The sequence below is a fragment of the Dipteris shenzhenensis genome, chromosome 8 (assembly GCF_047967505.1).
Source record: "Dipteris shenzhenensis isolate YYH24624 ecotype China chromosome 8, Dip_SZ_1.0, whole genome shotgun sequence".
NCBI lineage: Eukaryota > Viridiplantae > Streptophyta > Polypodiopsida > Gleicheniales > Dipteridaceae > Dipteris > Dipteris shenzhenensis.
In genome coordinates, this window is record NC_141603.1 from 30771686 (window position 1) to 30791129 (window position 19444).

The window sequence follows — 19444 nt, forward strand, 5'->3', positions numbered from 1 at the left end:
GAGGCGCATTGACTTATTCTTTTTGTCCACAAGTAGTACAGGAGATCCGAAAGGGCTGCGGCTGGGCCGAATGTGACCTTTGTCGAGTAGCTCGGTGACCTGTCTTTGGATTTCTTCATTTTGAGTGTAAGAAACCCGATAAGGAGGTTTCGACGGTGGATTACTGCCGGGAATAAGTTCGATTGGGTGATCCACTGGTCGTCGAGGTGGTAACTGCTTTGGCAATTCCTATGGAAAAATATACAGGTAAGGCTGGAAAAAAGGTTGGTTGAGGTACTCAGGAGGATCCTTTGTTGGTGTCTCCTCTACTGCCGTAACCAACAGAAGTGAAGTCTTTACTTGACGTTTACGAACCCACTTCTTTACTTGTAGGGCAGAGGCAACTGGGGTTGAAGGAGAGTCCCTAGAACCAGTTAGCTCAATAAGTTTTCCCTGGTGGGCAAACTGGATAGTATGGCTGCAAAAACTGATTAATGGATCATAGTCGTAGAGCCACTGTTGTCCAAGTATGACATCGTACCGAGAAAGAGGCATGATGTCGAAGTTCAACTTGTCCGTGTAATGTTGGATGCGAAAAGACAAGTTTTTGATCCTGGTGTTGCACAAGAAAGTTGTTCCATTGGCGAGTTCAATCTGATAGTCCATGAGACTAGGACTAGTGGTCAACCGAAGTTTATTGACCACAGAACTGGCTAGGAAATTATGAGAACAGCCACTGTCGATGAGGATGGTGACCGTTGTTCCACGAATCGATCCTTGAACACAAAGTACTTGAGTGGCCAGGGAAGGTTCAGGGTTGCTGGCAAGGCTCAGGTGGATGGTATTTGCCATTCGAACAGCTTTGCCTTTCTTGTCTTGTGCTGGGGTAGCATCTTCTCTTTGGGAAGTGCTAGGTTCCATATTGGAATTTTGCTTTGGTCGCTTGGGACAATCGAACCATCTATGGTCACCTGTACAGATGGTACAAAGTCCTTTTGTGCTGGAGTTGTTCTTCTTGTCAGTGGCCGCACCTTTATGTTGGGGATGTCGGTAATGACTTTGTGAAGAAGAAGAAGCGCGATCCTTGGGGGAGTGCTTCTGTTGGAATCCAGCAAATGATTTCTGAGGCTTCTGGGGATCTTGAGACTGTTGCTGACCTTGATTACCGAAGTTTTTTCGAAACCTGGTGTTATCTTAAGGGCGAGCACCTTTGGCCATAGGAGAGTTCTGTGTGCGATTAGCACTCTGCTTCCCTGTGTTTAGGAAATCTGTAATGCGCTCTGCGTAAGCAATAGCGCCATCTGTGGTGGTGATGTTTGCTTTAAGAACATCAATGCGTAACGAGGGATTTAGGCCTGAGATGAAAGCATGAAGGCGATCATCCTCAGTTAAACCATCAATCTCCAACACCAATGTGGTGAATTGAGAGATGTAGGAAGACAGGGAACCCGTTTGCTCCAACTATCGGAGTTTTGAACGTGCTTGGAAGTCCCCATTGGCAGGTATAAACTGCTTACGGAGCACGTGTTCAAAACGTTCCCATGTTAACACACTTTTTCCGTCCTTTAAGCGTCTTTGCCACCATAGAAATGCTGTCTCCTGGAGGAGGGAGGCTGCCAAGGCGATCTTTTTGCCTTCAGTGAGGTCAACAGTGTCAAAATACATGCGCATTTTTGCGAGCCATTGGTCAATTGTTCGGCGATTGCGTTGACCAGTGTAGGCTTCCGGAAGTTTGACGTCAAGTCTTTTAGTTTTGGAAGCTTGAAGTAAACGGTAGAGGGCACGTAGTTCAGTGTTTTCTACCTCTGGTGGGAATGAGTCCGCATAGTCGTCTGGTTGCGTCACGTCATCCTCTGTATGTGCGGTACTTTGAGAATCTTGAAGTTGTTGAACTTTCTGAACCAAGTCGGAGATGCTGTCCTGAAGCTGGGATATTTGAAGTTGCAATAGTGATTCGCCTTGAACGTTGACTTTAGGGGTCTTTTTTGGACTTGATTCTTTGATCTCTGGAGAGGCTTCACGCGAGCCTTGCGACATATCGGAGATCCCTGTGAGAAAAGCGCGAACTTGCGCTCTAGTTTGTACCATTCCTGGAAGAGGATTCGGGCTGCTCCCTGAGGTTGCTCATGTTGGAGGGGGCAGGCGAGGCAGGATGGAACCACCCGTGGAAATTTGGTAAGGGAGGTCCTGTCTGAGGTAACACTGGTGATGCCGAAAGTGGTGTTACTGCTCGTGAGAGGACAGGAGTAGGTAGCAGAGTCCACGGATCTGAGAAAGGATAAGGAGCCGCTGTCGGAAATGGAGGATATCCAGGAGAGGGAGTGCCTTCAGAGTGTAAATACTGACTTGGAGAAGGTACAACCTGTAGAGGAGGATATCTGGGAGCTGAAGGAGGTGGAGAGTACCCAGGAGATGCCGAAGGTGAGGGGTAAAATTCTCTCCAAAAATGGACAGCAAACTCTTGAGGAATATCGTGTTCGGGGTATCTTTGTGTCTCGTGGAACACAACCTGTACTGTGCTGAGGAAGTAATGTAACTGAGGTGCCGCACGCAGAAGGTAGAGGATGTGGTCCAAGTCACTAGGAGGGCACGTGACACAGAAGACCCAAGATGCAAAGGCTTCGAAATGGGCTGGCTGTGCAATTCGAACACGATATTGTGTGGTAGCTGATGCCTGAGGTGTCCTTGAAATGCCAGGTGAATTATCAGGGTTTCCATGCTTTAATGTGGATTCTTTCATTTGCTGTAATTTGTTAAAGAGAATCCTTAAAAGCAGATTGGAAAGACTCCACCTGGCAATAATTTAATCTGCCAAGTTGTTGCGTTGAAGAAGGCTGCAAATCGGTGTCCGGAGATCCATGGTGCAATGGTTTGCGAGGAACGATCGATACAAGTCTAGTCCGGGCTGTCAACAGGCTGTCTTCATCGGCGCGAGGAACTTCAACTGGTGCTGATTTGGCAGGGCCAAAAAAATGGCGAAACAAGGGGCTGCAGGCTGTCAATGGCGAGGCGCGGAGCATTGCCCAGGGCTGGACTGCGCAGGAAAGGCAGGAGCGAAAGAACCAGGCGGCGGGTCAAGGACTGCGCAGGAGGGGGGGGCTGGCGAGGCCAAGGATTTGTGTGCAGGCTGGTGGTACAGAATGGCGCAGGGCTGTGGGCAGGACAGCACAGGCTTGCTGTACAGCAGAAAACGTGCGCAGGGCTGTACGGCAGGCTGTTGATGGTACGGCGCACGTCTGATGCAGGGCTGTACGACAAGTCCGTACGTGCAGGGCTGGTGCTGCGCAGGCTGCCAGAAATCCGTACGGTGCAGGCTGGCGATTTGTAAGGCGCAGGCTGGAAGGCAGAATGGCGAGGGCTTGTGCAGGACTGTAAGAGGCGACTTTTCGTTGGGGGCTGCCTAATGGGTTAGTTGCCCCAAAAATTACATGGGGGGGTTTAGTTAACCCTAGGTAGCTAGGGTAATCCTAGGGGTAGGGGATGGGTTTATTTTTTTCCCTTTTTACCCCTCTAGGTACCCTTTTGTAGGTACTTGGGGCCTAAAAGGTGTGCCTATTCGAAGGGGTGTGACCCTTGGAATAGGTGCACCTTTTCATGAAGGGGTATGTCCCTATTGTTAAAAGGGGTGTGACCCTGCATGAATAGGTATGTCCTTTTGTCCACGATGGGGTGTGTCCCTTGAGTGAGGAGTCGAGACTCTTCATCAAAAGGTGTGTCCCATGGTCGTCCCTTGGTTTTGGGACAGCCCAAGCACCTGAAAAGACACGATTTTTGTCGTGTCCATTCACATCAACTTGTGATGTGTGGGAGATGGAGAGGCCATAGATGACTTTAGGCAGGGTTGGCGCTAAAAATTTTTACGCTCATCCTCTCCATCTCTTCCATGCACAATGTGCACGGAATATCCTTCTAGCAGAAGAGATGTATCAGATCGGCGCTAGAAGGTGGGGCGCATTTCCTACAGGCAGGAGCGAATTTTGCTCTGATACCACTGTAAGAAATCCTAGATTTACTATATTTAGAAATGTGCTAAGGAACAGAAAAGAGACTAAGATAGCAGAGAACAAGGAATAATTATATTGCTTGAATATCTGTAGGGTGGATGTTGTGTCATCCATACAATTGGGCCTCTCTTATATAGAGAGTGAAGAGTCACACATGAAAAGGTGTGTACTCCAAAGGGTATGTGCATGAAGAGGTGTGTACCCCTTGTGAAGGGTGTGACCCTTGATGAGAGGATACATTACAATAGGAATGTCTCTTCAATAGGATGTCTCTTGTGAAGGGTTGTGCCTCATTAGGAAGTGTCCCGTCGAAAGGGCAAAGGTTGTGCCTCTTAGGAAGTGTCCCGTCGAAAGGGCATACCCTTCCACAAGTGTCCATTCATCAAACCTCCATAAGTCTAGAAATAGAGAAAGGAATACGTCACAAATCGTGACAACCTTCCCCATGCTCTCCTCAAATGGGGGCTTCTAGATGGGGAGGTGACCATTTCAACACCCCTTCTCATCGACACATCCAAGCCGAATGCCAACACGGCGATGATGAGCTCCAATAACTCCTTGGTCGTCCTCCTCTGGAACACTTCAATGTCAAAATCTTTTTTCATCCAATGGCTCCTGCTCCACCAGGTCTAATAGTTTCGCTTTCGCACACCATCTTGGTACACAGGTCCATCTTTGGTAGCGCCTCCTGGTACCACCTTCAGTCACGTTCCTGCCTTCGAGCTCGAGCAATCCAACCATCATGATCTTCCAATTGTCCCCCTCATAATGAGTGAACAACCTGGAGTCTTCCAGGCACCATGCTCTAAGGGTCTGTTTCAACCCGTCCTTCCTTTGGCAAATTCTGCAACAAATGAATATCTTAAGATAACCTGGACCATGAACTCACTGAGCTCTCAAACAAATGGATCTTTTTGAAATCATCTCTTTCGTGGAGCTTTTCATAAGTAACAACAAAGATTGGATCTTCAACTTAGTTTATTCAAAATCTTTCACTTCGATCACTTATTCTAAATCTTTCATCTCACATTATGGGTCTGCACTTCTACCATCTTGCCTTGGAGCTCCGCTCTCATTACCATTCTCCTATCCTCAGCCTCTCTTGCACTTTTTGTTCCTTCTTCCATCGTGCCTTGAAGTTCTGCTCTCATTACCATTCTCTTATTCTAGGCCTTACTTGCGCACTTTTGGTCATTCCTCTTTCCATCTCTCCTTAACTCTACACTTCATTCTCATTATTTCTCATCTTGTAGGTACTCCTTGTCCATCACCTTCCAGCAATCTGCATCTGAGATTTGAAGAAGCACCAATACTTCCCCTTCTGCCTTCAAAAAAAGCCAATTCCTTCCAATCTCACATCACCTGAGACAAATCAAGAGCAGAGTCTCTCCACAACATGCTATAAAGGCTCAAATGTAGAACATCAAGTACATACCAGACCGTCATACTGCTGTGTGCTTGCTCTGAAAGCAAACTATGCACCTCATCGAGGCACCCACCAAAAGCATGTGTAATCATGTAATGTCCCCTTCTGAAGTACAGCATCCATTTGATCATGAGACCCCACGCCCTCCAAAGAATCCACCCTCGTGTCAGTGTCAACAGCCACGCACCTAGAAGGTACCAATCGCTCCATGTTGTCCTTCACCTTCACAAAGGCATATGACTCCTCGTCGACCCACATCCCTATGTCAAACATCCTCACTGTAGTTTCTAGGTCAACATATCTGACCTCGGTAACACACGGTGATGTCACCAGAAACAACTCTTCGACTACCACATTTGCTTTGGCCTTTGTATCTTCCTCTGAATCTGAGTCGGGCGGACTCCTTCCTTTTGTTTTTCTGATCCGCCTTCTTCTTTCTGCAGTCATTTGCAAAATGACCTGGTGTATCACAGTAGAAGAACTTCTTTTGCTTCCTCTTGGAAGTATCCTCGTCATCAGAGTCGTCTTTCTTGGATTGCCATTGTTAGGCTTGCCCATTCCTTTGCGAACGTAATCCTTCGCCAATAGCACCTTGTCGTCTTTGTCGCTATTATAGAGCTTCTCCCTAGCTTCCACATATAGCAGTAATGGACCGAACTCCTCAAAAGTCAGAGGTTTGGTCCTCTGTCCTACTGTCACAGTCATAACAAAGCTCTTTAAACTCCAAGGTAGCCTCCTCAGTACCATCAAGGCCAAATGGCATAAGTCCACCTTCTGATCAACTGATGCGAGTTGATTTCTCACCACCTTGACCTTCGTCAAGTGGCCATGTATTGAATCTCCCTCTTCCATATCAAGATTGTAGAGCTGATGCTGAAGAAGCAAAATCCAGGATGTGTTGTCTATCTCGTACAAATCCTTTAGAGTGACCCGACGTCTCACCCATCTAGATATGAGCAAGAACGGAGTTCGCCATAGTCCCTAAAATTAATGCCAAGGCATGGGCATCTTGTCTTCCCAATCTTCGAGCTTCTCTCTGTCTACTGCCATGAGTATCTTCCCTTGCCTATCCACCATGTCCTCCGGCTTCACCTCCACTCCCGTTGTCAGTTTCCATAGCTTCCGAGCCACTAAATGACTCCGGATCTTCACCTTCTAGATCGGGTAGTTGGTCTCGTCCAGTTTCCCAAACTCTCCAAAGTTAGGGATAGTGAATGAAAGAAAACTAGGGGAGGAGGAAGGGAGAGCAAGGGCTGAAGAGGTTGTAGCGGTCGACATCTCTGCTGCTTATCCACACAGTAAAGTCAACCAAACTCAATCTTCAGTAGACCAGAACTCTGAATGCACCTAACTAAACCTGAGTCACCCTCCTCGCAAGGGCACTGTCCTCCAGTCGTGGAAGTCGATTCCCAAGAGCTTATGAATCAGGGTCGTCCTTCAGCAAGGTCATTGTACCATAGTTTAGTCAGGTGTGGCCCTCACTCAGGGAAAGTGGAGGCAATTGAAGAACAAAGAAACTCCTCTATCGCACCAGAATAATCTATAGGCAAAGGTAACCCTCCTCTGTGGCACCTCGTGTCAAATGAATCTAGAAAGGAGGAGGACATCTCTATTAGCCAATCTGTAGACTTATCCTACAACCGCTCCTTTGCTGAGGTATATCATCCCTAAGATAGGAAGCTATGCCTAAAATGAGAGGCACGACGGGAGCTCTTGTCCCCCTCTTGGCTTGAGTGAAGGTGGGATGTGAAAGCATCAAAGGAGAGTGATTGCGGGCTGAGCCTGTCGCACTATAGAGATGAAGAAAAGTGAGTTTGTCAACCTCAAGCTCAAGGAAGTAGCACATAGGGCGCTCCTCATAGGTACAATCTCTGAACAGGGTGCCTAGGTAAAGGAGTCCACGTGAAGATGCTAGAACTTGATCCACTCTCTTGCAGATCATGAGTGAAATCCTCTGTTTGGAATGATAGGACTTGGGCTGGTGGTATCCTATGTCAGTGCAATCTCGGGGGCTTCTTAGGGTGACTCAAGAAGTGGATCCCAAATCTCAAGCTCTGGATAAGAAGAGAGTGAAATGTGACTGAGAATAAGGCCTGGCTCATGTGCTGATGATAACCTTGGGTCTCCTTAGACTAAGGCGATATACTACTAGCACTAAAATGAGGATCCTATGAAAGTACTGGAGCATGAGACTCTGAGAATCTTCAACCTCTACCAAAACTTGCCTTGTATTGGATTGATTCTCTACAACAACCAGTTGCCTCTGCCAACCCTAACTTTGCCTTTGCTCTGTTTGTATCTATGTCTCTGTCTTTGTCTCCATCTACTTGTCCTCCTGGCACTATGCTTGCCCTAGAGAGCACTAACTTCTGGAGGCTCTGGAGGAGTAGGAGGCCTCGAAATGGGTGGAGGCTCGGGAGGAGCTAGAGAGGCTTTGGGGGAGCTGGAGGCTCGGGAGCGGGTAGAGGCTGAGAATACTGGGGGGGGTGTACGTGTGCCATGACTAGCAAGAGGGTGTCTACGTTGGTAATCCTTGATAAAATGTTCTCTTCGTGGCAAAAGAGGCATGGATCTAGAAGACCCTCGTACGTAACCCTCTGTTGAACCCAGACTCCATCACTTGTGGAATAAACCTAACCTTTGTGACACTTGTACCTGTAAGTGACTGGGCATAGGACAATCTCACACCTGCCGTCGAAGCAATGACTGTTCTTGCCATGCTGGCCATATGCTCCTCCACCTTGCAGCATGAGCTGATCTCATCCACTAATCTAGGGAATAGCACCCAAAAAACTGCCTCGAGCCAAGGATGGTGGTATGGTGTAGAGTGGGTTTCTCATAGGAAATACCCTCATAACTCCTATTTGATAGGGGAGTATACTTGAAGAAAACCTCTCATAACCCCTCTTCATGCGAGGTCATAACCCCTCTTTATGAGAGGTTTCTCCAAAGAAACTCATTTGAAGGAAGTAGTTTCATCGTGAAACTCCCTTGGACTTTCAAGAAACACTCTCATCACCCCTTTTCATGGGGGGTTTCTCCAAAGAAAGCCGTTTGTAGGAAGCCTTCCAAGGTAGTTTCGCCGCCGAAACTATCTTGGACAACATTTTTTAAAATGTCATAACTTTCACATCCAATGTCCAAATATAGCCATTTAGCCACTCAAATCGAACGAAAAAGGCCAGTTGAGCACACCCACAAGGTTATAAGTTATAAATTATATCATTTAGAGTCTTAAATTTTGAATTTATTTTTTAAGAGTATAAAAATAGTCATAATTTATATATTTAGTTTTAGTACCATTTAGCAAAATAATCATTGATTCTCATTGATGAAGCCTCTGATGAGAGCCACAAAAAGTGATAAGAAAACTCTATGGAGAGGGGGTATAATAAGCTATGGTTTGATGGAAGCGCAATATTTAGTTATTGGGTCATTGTTTTTGCCTCGGTTTTTCATGCTTTCTAATTGTGCTTGCTTAATGGAATAGACAATCTAGAAAATTCGTTCTACTAAACACTCCTAAACACTCTAGATATAGCTGACAAATTGTGTTCTACTAAACACTCCAGAGTGAAAATGAAGATATAGAAGAGAGACAATGAATTTCCAAGGTACTTACTCTACTAAACACTCCTTCATGTATTGCTAATCTTGAATCGCTCCTATCGCTCATAAAACCTCACTCATACAATTTTGCTCAGAGGAAGTGCAACTTTAGTCAATCTAAATCCCTCCTCTGCTGCGTTTATTAATTGTGTGTCTAGAGGGAATGTAACAAGGACCTCGACTTCCTCAGGTTGATCTCCAATTACACTATCCTAAGGGTGAGAAATTGTTGCTGCTGGGAGAAGGAAAAAAGGGTGTGGATGGGGCGCAATGCTTGGGCACTACCAACCATGTATCTAACAAGCTCAAACATATATCTGACAAGCTCAACTGCATCATTTGCCTCGTGTATAAGCCTCCTCAAAAAGAGTCGCCCCACTGAATGCATAATGAAACACAAGACCTCGACTTCCTCAGTTTGACCTCCAACTACACTATCCTAAGGGTGAGAAATTGTTGCTGCTGGGAGAGAGAAAAAGGGGTGTGGATGGGGCGGAATGCTCGGGCACTACCAACCATGTATCTGACAAGCTCAACCATATATCTAACAAGCTCGACTGCATCATCTTCCTTGTGCATAAGCCTCCTCAAAAAGAGTCACCACTGAATGCATACTGAAGTCTGAAACACAACATATGCTGCCCTAGGAGGTGCCTAATGTCTGAGAATCATCAGCACATACCAAACAATGCATACATTGAAACATCACTCAACTGTGTCACCTGCCCAAGCCAAGGGTGGAGGTAAGAAAGTGTCCGCCAAGGCCACAAATGAATGACTGTACCCTGATATTGTAGTTGTGAGCTCATTAGTACTCTCTATGCCTGCTCAATAATTTGTAGCCCGAATGAGAAATAGACTCTACCTAACAGCCTGAAAACTGTGACACTGTGAAACCAAATGTCACCATGTTGGCACCCAGTTTGGGAGATCATAGGGAGTATTGCAGGCTGGCATATCTGGACTTCCAGATGCGCGCAGACCTTAGGAGATCAGGCTTCTTGTGCTACCCAGACCCTAGCAGACATTTGGAGCACGATCATTCACACGCTCAAGGGTCAGTGGGATCAGATTCAGGGGGAGTCCCGGGCAGGGAAGGAGAAGAGACGTCGCTTCCTTCGCGACTGGGACCATCGAGAGCTGTTCTTCCAGCACTCTGCTCAGAGTCTTCAGTGGCATTACTCCCCCCCACCGTGGCTATTTGTCCACACTCCGATGATTATGCCCTGAGAGGCTTGTAATTAGTATTTTGTTACCTCGGACTGTATCCGTTTTGCGATTGCAGCCCGCTGGCCCTTAGGCCCTCTTGTACTCTCGTTTTCAAGCAATATAACTAGCACTACTTTTTGTGCAAAAAAAAAAAATGTCGCCATGTTGGTGTCAGAGTTGCTGACCTCTGCCTGGCAAGAAACCAATAAGGTGAGTCAATCTAAATCCCTCATCTACTGCATCCATCAACTGTACTATGTCTGGAGGGAATGTAACAAGAACCTCGACTTCCAAGGGGAGCTGCAGCAATGCCATGTGGAGGATGGAAGGCAAACCCACCGATGGAATGGCATGGAGGTTGGATGAAGGCAATGAGGGTGACAAGGGTAGGCAGCAGCTGCAGCTGGTTCTTCCTTTTCATGGACCTTTGTCATCTGAGAACACACTTTTGAGCATGTCACAATTTTGCATAAGTAGTTAGGATCTATATGATGCAAGTCCGCAAGGAAATACCCTCCAATGGATGAGGAAGGGCAGCTGTGTATATTCCAGAAGTATTCAGGGCAACAAAGTACAACATCAATTGGATGGGTCGTTCTGATGATGAATCTTATTGGCAGCCATCTTCTATTGTGGAGCAATATCCCTGCTTGCTTAACTGAGCAGTACTTAGGAAGACTTCCATTTGTTTGGAGGGGAATGATGAATAGGCCTTTTCCGACACTCAACTGTTCCAGGGGAGTTCTAACTTCTACAGCAGTGTTGTTTGATGTTCTACTGTTTCGTAGTGTACTCCAAATTTGGGGCATTTTCAATCAAAGGTACGAGAGAGCTTTAACGAGGGCTAGCTTAGTCTACTGTAGGTAGTATGTCCTTTGGAAAGGGCTTGAAGAGTACGTCAGGCTTCACAAAAATAGGGTATGTTTGGTGGAGTTTATAAGTTTAGCATATTCTAGAGTTGCCATGTGGCACTTTAATATGGGCAATAATCCCTCATCGATTATTGCTGTTTTGTGACAGCCAACCTGAAAACTGTAATAGGGCTGCTGCAATCATATTCTCATTCTATTGAATTAATGCAAGCCAACGGAACCTACTGCTCAAACCCAAAAACCAAGGAGTCTACTCCAGCCTATTCATGTGCAGCCCATCATTAGGTTACCATGTGAGTCCAGCAGTGACTCTTGATTAACAAGATGTCTCACTTTCTAGGCAGCTCCATACAAATTCCAGCTTAATGTTCACTTAAAATTTATGCCATTTAGTTGGCATGCTCTTCAAGTTAGTAGTGGGTGCTACTGTTTCAAGATAAGACTATCAAGTTGAGAGGAACAGATAGCAACACAAAGTCGAGGTTTGGAACCAGCCACGAAAACAGATACCAGTCAAGGGTGCTCCTGCTCATTGCTCGGTTAATCTGTGATGTCATGAGCTCAGGGGCAGGAATGATGGCCCCTGCATGGTTGGCAACTCCTTTTACTTCCCAGATCTGCATGGTTGGTGCCGAAATTGTATATTTTCTTTGCTGTTTGAGATAGCATGGATGGTGAAATACAAAGACTATGAGGGAGTTTCTTGCTTAGCCTTGGAACACGATCCTATATCAGTACCGTGTCATCAGCTATGTCTCATTAGCTAGAATGATCTTGGTTTGGTGATGTGAATGATTGGAGAATGGACCACGACTATCGTTAGATTTTACCAAATGACACCTAGCGGAATCAGAGTTTATGGTGCGGTAAGGAATAAGCTCTTTGTGTATTCTTGAAACTTAATGGATATTTGGGAGTTTTTCAAAGGCATTTGATATTAAATTGCTCCCAACACGTGGCTTGGCGGTGGTTTGTATGAGTTTTCCGGGTAAAAGTGGAATCTGGTGTCTTAATTTCTTAGAGTTAGCATTTGAAGATAATTACGTTACCTGAAGGGACTGACATTGCTATGTATTGAAAATTGTAACAGGTTTAACGACAGTAATAGGGATCAAATACTCTTCACCTCCACCATGCTGGCCCAAGCGAGGTGCTCCTCCATGTCCCAGGTTCAAGGTGGAATCTTTCGTGTCAGAGAAGTACGCTGATTATGTACGATTTGCTGCGCTTTGAATGAAGCAGCCACATCATGAATGAATGACTAAGCAACATGTTTTTTAGTCCGTGCTGTATTGAGGGGAGAATTCTCAAATCAGAAGCTAAGAGTCTCGTTTTTCTTCACAGATGACAGATGTACAATAGATATATTCGTTTTCTTTTCCGCGTAAAATTTGAAATCATGTATTAGTAATATTGCAGCTCAAAGTTTTTTTTTTTTTTTAATATTTCATTAAGAAAAAGTTGAATGACTTTTGCCATTTATAAGAAGTCATTCATAAGGCCTGCCCAAAAGGTTGGAGGAATTTCCACGAACCAGCAGCAAACGAGCTTAAGACAATCGAGGAGCAAGGGTGCATCTTTGGAGATGATGGAGGCGTGGAGGTAGAGAGTGGGATGAAGCTTGAGAGAGAGAGAGAGAGAGAGAGAGAGAGAGAGAGGGGAGTGAAATAGTAAACTTGACTAATAGTGAAATAGGAAAGTCTAACTTCGACCAATAGTAGTGGGACAAAAATGGCAACCAAAAGAATTTCAAACAATATGAATTTTGTTTCTTGGAACATATTACATTACTAAGGCCTTCCCTTCGACAAGGTAGACCAAAAAAAGAATCCATAAAAATAGGGTCAAGCCTCAAAAAGTAGTAGAACAAGAACTTCTATTCGACAAGGTAGACCCAAAAAAAAATCCATAAAAATAGGGTCAAGCCTCAAAAAGTAGAAGAACAAGAACTTCTATATAGGGGATGGAATGTAGACTGAAAGAGATCTTACCAGCTCTACTGGGCATTCAGCAATCAACGAATCAGTTGAGAGTATTATCTTAGCTATATCCAATAAGGTACGCCTCCAAAGAGAGGCTAAAATTCAATATGTGTACCCCAAAGGTTTTAAGTGGCCAAGGCAGATCTACTTGCACCACCGTAGCATGAATAAGCACGAGGCCAGAGTCGAGGGAAGACCAAAGTCATCCCCAAGCAACACTAATTTTTTGTTAGATCCCAAATGGAACCCCAACTATGATGGCAATTTCCACCTTACTCCAAAGTGACCTAGAGGCACTACCGAAACAAATGCCAGAGATTCTTGAGCTCAACCACATAGTTGGTAGATCATCAGCCGCTTCATTAACTTAGCACCAACCGACAACCAGTTGAGAACCAGCTTCCATAGCAAGAAGCTACACGCTCCAACCATACACCCCTTCCAACTAATTTTTAGCATACCTTTCCAACATCTCGAGTGATGAAAAGCGAATCTATTACCAATTTTGCATATTGGTACCCTAATTCTTTCATTAGTTTGCTCATCTATACTTCCCATCTATCTATTCTAAAGGCCGAAGACATTGGAAAAGCCTTTAATTTTCAATGGAGAAATTCAATTAATTTCTTAAGTGAAAAGATGGCGGTAGCCCAATTCAATTCAGGGCAAAGAGATGCCTTCAAAATTTCGTGCAAAGGGGGAATTTGAACCAAGACATAGTTTATGCACTCATAGGAGTCTTTCCACAAGCAACATGAAGATGTGAAAACATATGATGAAAGGGTTATAAATTCTCACCCTCATTGGCCACTCTCTTGTTTACCCCCCCCCCCGGGCCTGTTTGCCTTTGTCGCCTCTCTTGCTTCATTCATATATTATAAGCATTACAAGTACATAAGAGGAATCTTGCTTCACAAATTATAACTAGTTTGCAATTTGTATTGTTTAGCATCAACTTGACTTCTTAGCACCCTCGCCTTTGCCATATCCCCCCCACCTCTCTCTCTCTCTCTCTCTCTCACACACACACACACATCTAAGTTAAGATATCTCAATCATAGATGGTAATTGTCTTTGCTCCATTGTGCTTCCCCTTCAATAAGTGAGCAATCCCAAAGCAAAAATAAGTATTTGCTCTCTTTTTAGCATGTTATTTCTCCAATGATCTCCCAATGTTCCATGCGTTTACTCCCCTCATCTATAGAACTCTACCAACACTTGCAAGATCCATGTTCTCATTACACTTGCCTCTTTTATTTTGAAAATCCTCACAATGTAGGAAGTCATTGCATGCAATTTTGAATGTGCTAATGTTGTCCCTTCTATATACTACACATAATTTTATCTCCTTGATGCAACATATTTTTCCCATTTCGATAAGCGCATGTGAAGTAGCACAAAGGGGCCATTACTAGACATACATACACAGCAGATAAGCTTGTTAGCCTATGAATTTTTTGAATCCAATAAAATTACTTCAGTTTTCAAAGGGAATATATTTTTCATAAGTACATCAACAAAACTAGATCATTCTTTGGAAAACATTGGCCACAACCTATGATGGTACCTTGTAAGGGAGGGCCAAACCAAATGATATCGCTAGTTCAATGCACGCTTCCATTGAGGTGTATTGGGGGTGCATGCCCATTGAATCAGGTCCTATTGCAACCCTACACGTACTAGTTCCCCCATACTTTGTAAGCTCCTTAATATTTGTGATTGGCACCAATTAAAATAATGTGTCTTGACGTATGCTCTTTCTCCCTCTATGCATTTTGCAATCAATGTAGTTACCCATTATCGCCAACAAGCAATCTTTAGCTATCATCATAAGTTGTCATGTCTTCTAGGAGCTGCATAGTGCCTAGAAGATATCATTTGGTATGGGCACCATGTTAGTTATTATGAGTCCATGTGTGGTAGCACCACCTCAACACTCACCACCTAGCTATGTGTGCCTCTAAAGTGCCCTAAGAAGCCATGGGAGAGACACCTCAAGAAGTCCACCTATCTCATGTAGATTACTATCTCCCTAATTTTTTATTGGCTAATTGAGACAGTAAAAGGTCTATTGTCTCTATGTAGAGTAATGTGAATGCTTATTGGCCCACCAAAATTTAATGGACCTAGTTGATCAACCCAACCACATTTGTCGATTGACTAGATCCCAAGTCAATTTGATCGATTCAAATCTTTAGGGTTGCATTTGGTGTGTTTTTTAGCCCCTTGTTCCACACCAAGTGGCCCTCATATAGGCTCCAAAGCAACGTCGCAAAAATTCTATGAAGAGCCTATTATAGGAAAAACCTTATTGACACTACTTATTTATCTCAAAGAGGTAATAATCATATGGGAGGGGTTCTTTATCTTAAAGAGATTGCTGCTCACACTTCTTGAAAAGTGCACCAAACTAGATGAGATTACGAGGTAAGGTGTAGTACTCCAGCCTCTCTAGAATTTCATGGTCCGTGGAGTATATACACCCTATTCAATGGCCTTATGCAACATGACATGTTCTAAGGAATGCCATAGTTATGGAGTTGCACAAACTACACATTTATTTACATGCCCTAGAAGGCAATGAGCATCTATTGACATTTGTCCTAATTTCCTATGATTGCTATAAGGGTCATTACTTAAGATTGCTCTACCTTCATGCATCCATCTTACATTTGTGATGGCATAATGAATAACCGATTAGTATGTTAGGATGTTAAAAAGAAAGCCACCAACATGGTTATGTCAAATGAGGATGTCAATGTCATTGATGAAATCAAATAGAAGCATGCTTGATGATTTGGGAATAGACACATTACCATAAACACAATGATCAAAGTGACATCCATCATGTTAATATCCTATGTCCACCGACACTATTTTTCACTTTCACTAAATGTTCCATAATCATCCTCTTACTAAGGATCTCAACCTTTGATAGCAAAGCGCTACCTTGAGGGAGGCATGGTAGTGAAGGGGGCCCCATGAGCTTGTCTGTCCTCAAAATCCAAGTTGTTGAAGTCACCTCCAAAAAGAAGTATTTGTTAGATCCTTGTTGCATACATGATTCCACAAAAAAATCCTATAGGTGGGAATATCATGGTCTAAAATGCTAAAGGTACACATGCATATTGGCAAAGATGCAATGTTCACTAAAGAACAAACTAGGCAATGTTGCATGATAACATCTTTGGCAACTAGTATTGCCTTTTATAAATGGGTCCTTTTTACTTAACAGGGAGATTGGAATAGAAACCTCTAAATATATACATAAATAGGATAGCAACAAAGCATTTAGACATAACATGGCTTGGGGTGTAGCCAATTTTTGTATGAACAAATAAGTGATAGGTTTGGAGGACAAACAATGTTGGTCTCTGAGGAAGGGACAAATTAGTGTGTTCCATCGTGTAATAAAGATTCTTAATCCAAAGACAACATTAATGACCTAATATTATATACGCCAAAATTCCAAACGAGATAATGTGGCATAGATCAGCAAATTGGTCCTTATGATGTGATTAGGTGTACAAGGATGAGTCTATGAATGAGTGCGTTCGCAAAGGACTTCATATTGCATACTGGAGGTAGTGGAGACTAGGAAGTTAGCCACACATGGAATTACAAGCTCAGCACACTCCACCAATATGTGGATTTTAGAAGAGGTACTTGCAATATGAATGGATTTGGTGAACTACTACAAGATAAAGGCCCACATAAGAAAATGTAAGGCCCTAAGGCATGTAAGAAAGTGTGTAGCTCATGCAACTCTATAACCCATGGCATTCACATAGAAGATGTAGGGTTGCATAAGGCCATTGAATAGGGATGGATGCCCATTGCTCCATAGACCATGAAACTCCATGAAGGTTGGAGCACCATGCCTCACCTTGGACTTGCAATCTCATCTAGTTTGGTACTATTTTCAAGAAAATATCCCCCTCCATGTGAGAAATGATGTCTTCGAGATAAAGAAACCCCCTTCATATGAGCATTGATCTCTTCAAGATAAAGACCCCCCTCCATATGAGCCATGCCAAAGGCATCAACAACTTTTACCCCATTTATAAGCCCTTCGTAGAGTTTTAGGGAGGTTGCTTTGGAACTATATGCAAGGGTCACTTGGGGTTGAACAAGGAGGGTTGAAAAAGGGGGCTAAACAATGTACCAAATGTAGGCCTAAAGTTTGAATTGGTCAAATTGACTTGGGCTAGTTGATTGATAATTGTGGTTGGGCTAATGTGCTAGCTCCATCAACTTTGGTGGTGGATGAAAAAATATACAAATGGCCTAATGGAACATCGAAGAACATAGTCAACTCATATCCACACGAGACATGCAAGCTTTGAGGACTCATGAACTCCCATACATATTTAATCATCTAAGATATCCTAAATAAATAAAGGATAAGCCCCCATAGAGTTAGCTCTCCCATGGCTTCTTGGGGTACTCTAGAAGCATGCATAGCTAGGTCTTGAGGGTTGAGGTCCATCACACGTGTTTCCACGTGGCCTCACAACTAACATGGCAATTCCTACAGGAGGTACTAGCCCATAGGACAATATCATCTAGGCACTATGTACCTCTTACAAGATGTGGCAACAAGCGGTAGCTGAAGGTGGTTTGTTAGTGATAATGGCTAATTATGTGAGTTGCAAATGCATATAGGGGAAAAGACCATACATCAAAAGTTGCAAGTAGGACCTCATTTGATGGGCCTACAACAAGATGGCAATGACCCAAGGTCTTGTGGCTTGACTCCTTTGATCACTAGTCAAAATCAATTTGTGATAATTTGGCCTATTGGTGGGGAATTATAAAGGCATAGGCCTTCTACCTTATGTGGAGTGTGATTGATGGGGGGTGTAGGGCCTTGGCTAGTGGGGACAAGGTTGGGATGGGTCAAATTGAAAATGCCCCACACCATGTTGGCATTGACCTCTTGGAGTTCGGCGGTGGGGTAGGCTACATGCGCATCATCAAAAAGTCTTAATGAGATTGTAGCCTTGAGTATTCTTAATCAGTTTCCACTTTGCACATCCTAGTGTTTAGTCATCCACACACGTGTTTAATATAAATGTGAGAACCAAGGTAGATCCGAGGGGACAGAATCCATTAGTTACTAATTAGGTGTTTCAAGTAATGGCTCCCTTGAATAATGGAGTTCGATCTCCTCTAAGGATGTGCTAGCCTGCAACTCGACTACACATCAATAGGGAAATGTAGCAAAAGATGTATTTTCTTTGTTTATGTTATGTGTTACTTTTGAGACGTTGCAATGGATAAGGATTTGGTTCTAATGGTGAGGCTATATGAATGTATATCCTATGTTTATCAAAAATCAAATATGAGGGGACCACTACATAGGGCATGTCTGATGTGCATTGTTGCCTCATGGATCAAAACTTATGGCCATTTGAATTTTTGCCAAACTCTGTTTAGAGGAGTAGTAAAGAATGATCATGTGGCACTATGTATGTATATGTAGCATGAATGATGTGCCCATATACCACAATGTGCTTAGGTGGCAATGCGTGAGGCGGTAGTATGCCATGTGTCCACATCATGATGACATGGTAGTCTAAATGTGGACCTACTTCTAATGATGTGGCTTGTGATGACATTGCAATCTAATGTGGAGTCACTGACATGGATATTTGATGACATGGTAGATGATGAGAGTACAAGTTGACATCGCAATTTTACCATGTGTCACACAGTGTGTGACTTATGTGCCACACAGCTTATCTATCGTGTGATGAGGTGTGTGGATGAGGAAGAAGAAGAGATTTGTGGTGAAGGGTTTGCAAGTTTCCCTTCTTGTAATTGTTCTCGCGTGCAGGCAAAGAGAGATGCAACAAAAGAATCTCATGCATGGTCAAAATGGAGAAATTTTGTCAATGAGATGTGAGAGTGTGATATGGCCATAAAAGAGAAACCTCATTCTTGGGACATGGGGGGATGAGAGATTTTTATCAATGAGAGATAAAACTGTGATATGGCCATAAAAGAGAATTCTCATTCCACGGAGATGGGAGGAGGACACATTTAATAAATGCATGATGGATGTCTTGCACGAGGTGGGATCTCTGGCAATTCCATCAACATGCCTTTTCTCGACAACTCTTTCAAGACGAGGATCTTCAATTGCTCATAGCACATTTGGTCCTCATAGCTTCTATATGAAATAAGCATTGTTGAGAAAAAGCTGAGTGGGGGAGGGTGGCTAAGATAAACAAAAATTTCAAGCTATTGCAACTGCTAGGCATATAACATTCTAATTATAGCATGGTTTCAATAATCATACATAAGAGCACTAACTAAGCATAAAGATTACAAGAAAAATCATTCATAAGAAGCAATAAC

The 19444-nt window shown here is 43.7% G+C and overlaps 1 protein-coding gene across 1 annotated transcript in view; it reads left to right on the top strand.

Moving 5' to 3' along the window:
* The window catches only part of LOC147899372 (uncharacterized), a 29213-nt gene extending 16701 nt beyond the window's left edge, over nt 1-12512 (top strand). The window contains exon 8 of the mRNA XM_087377714.1: nt 12190-12512. Within this exon, the coding sequence (XP_087233840.1) occupies nt 12190-12332 (143 nt within the window). The 3' untranslated portion in view covers nt 12333-12512. The remainder of the gene's footprint in view (nt 1-12189) is intronic.
* Nucleotides 12513-19444: the final 6932 nt, after the last annotated feature.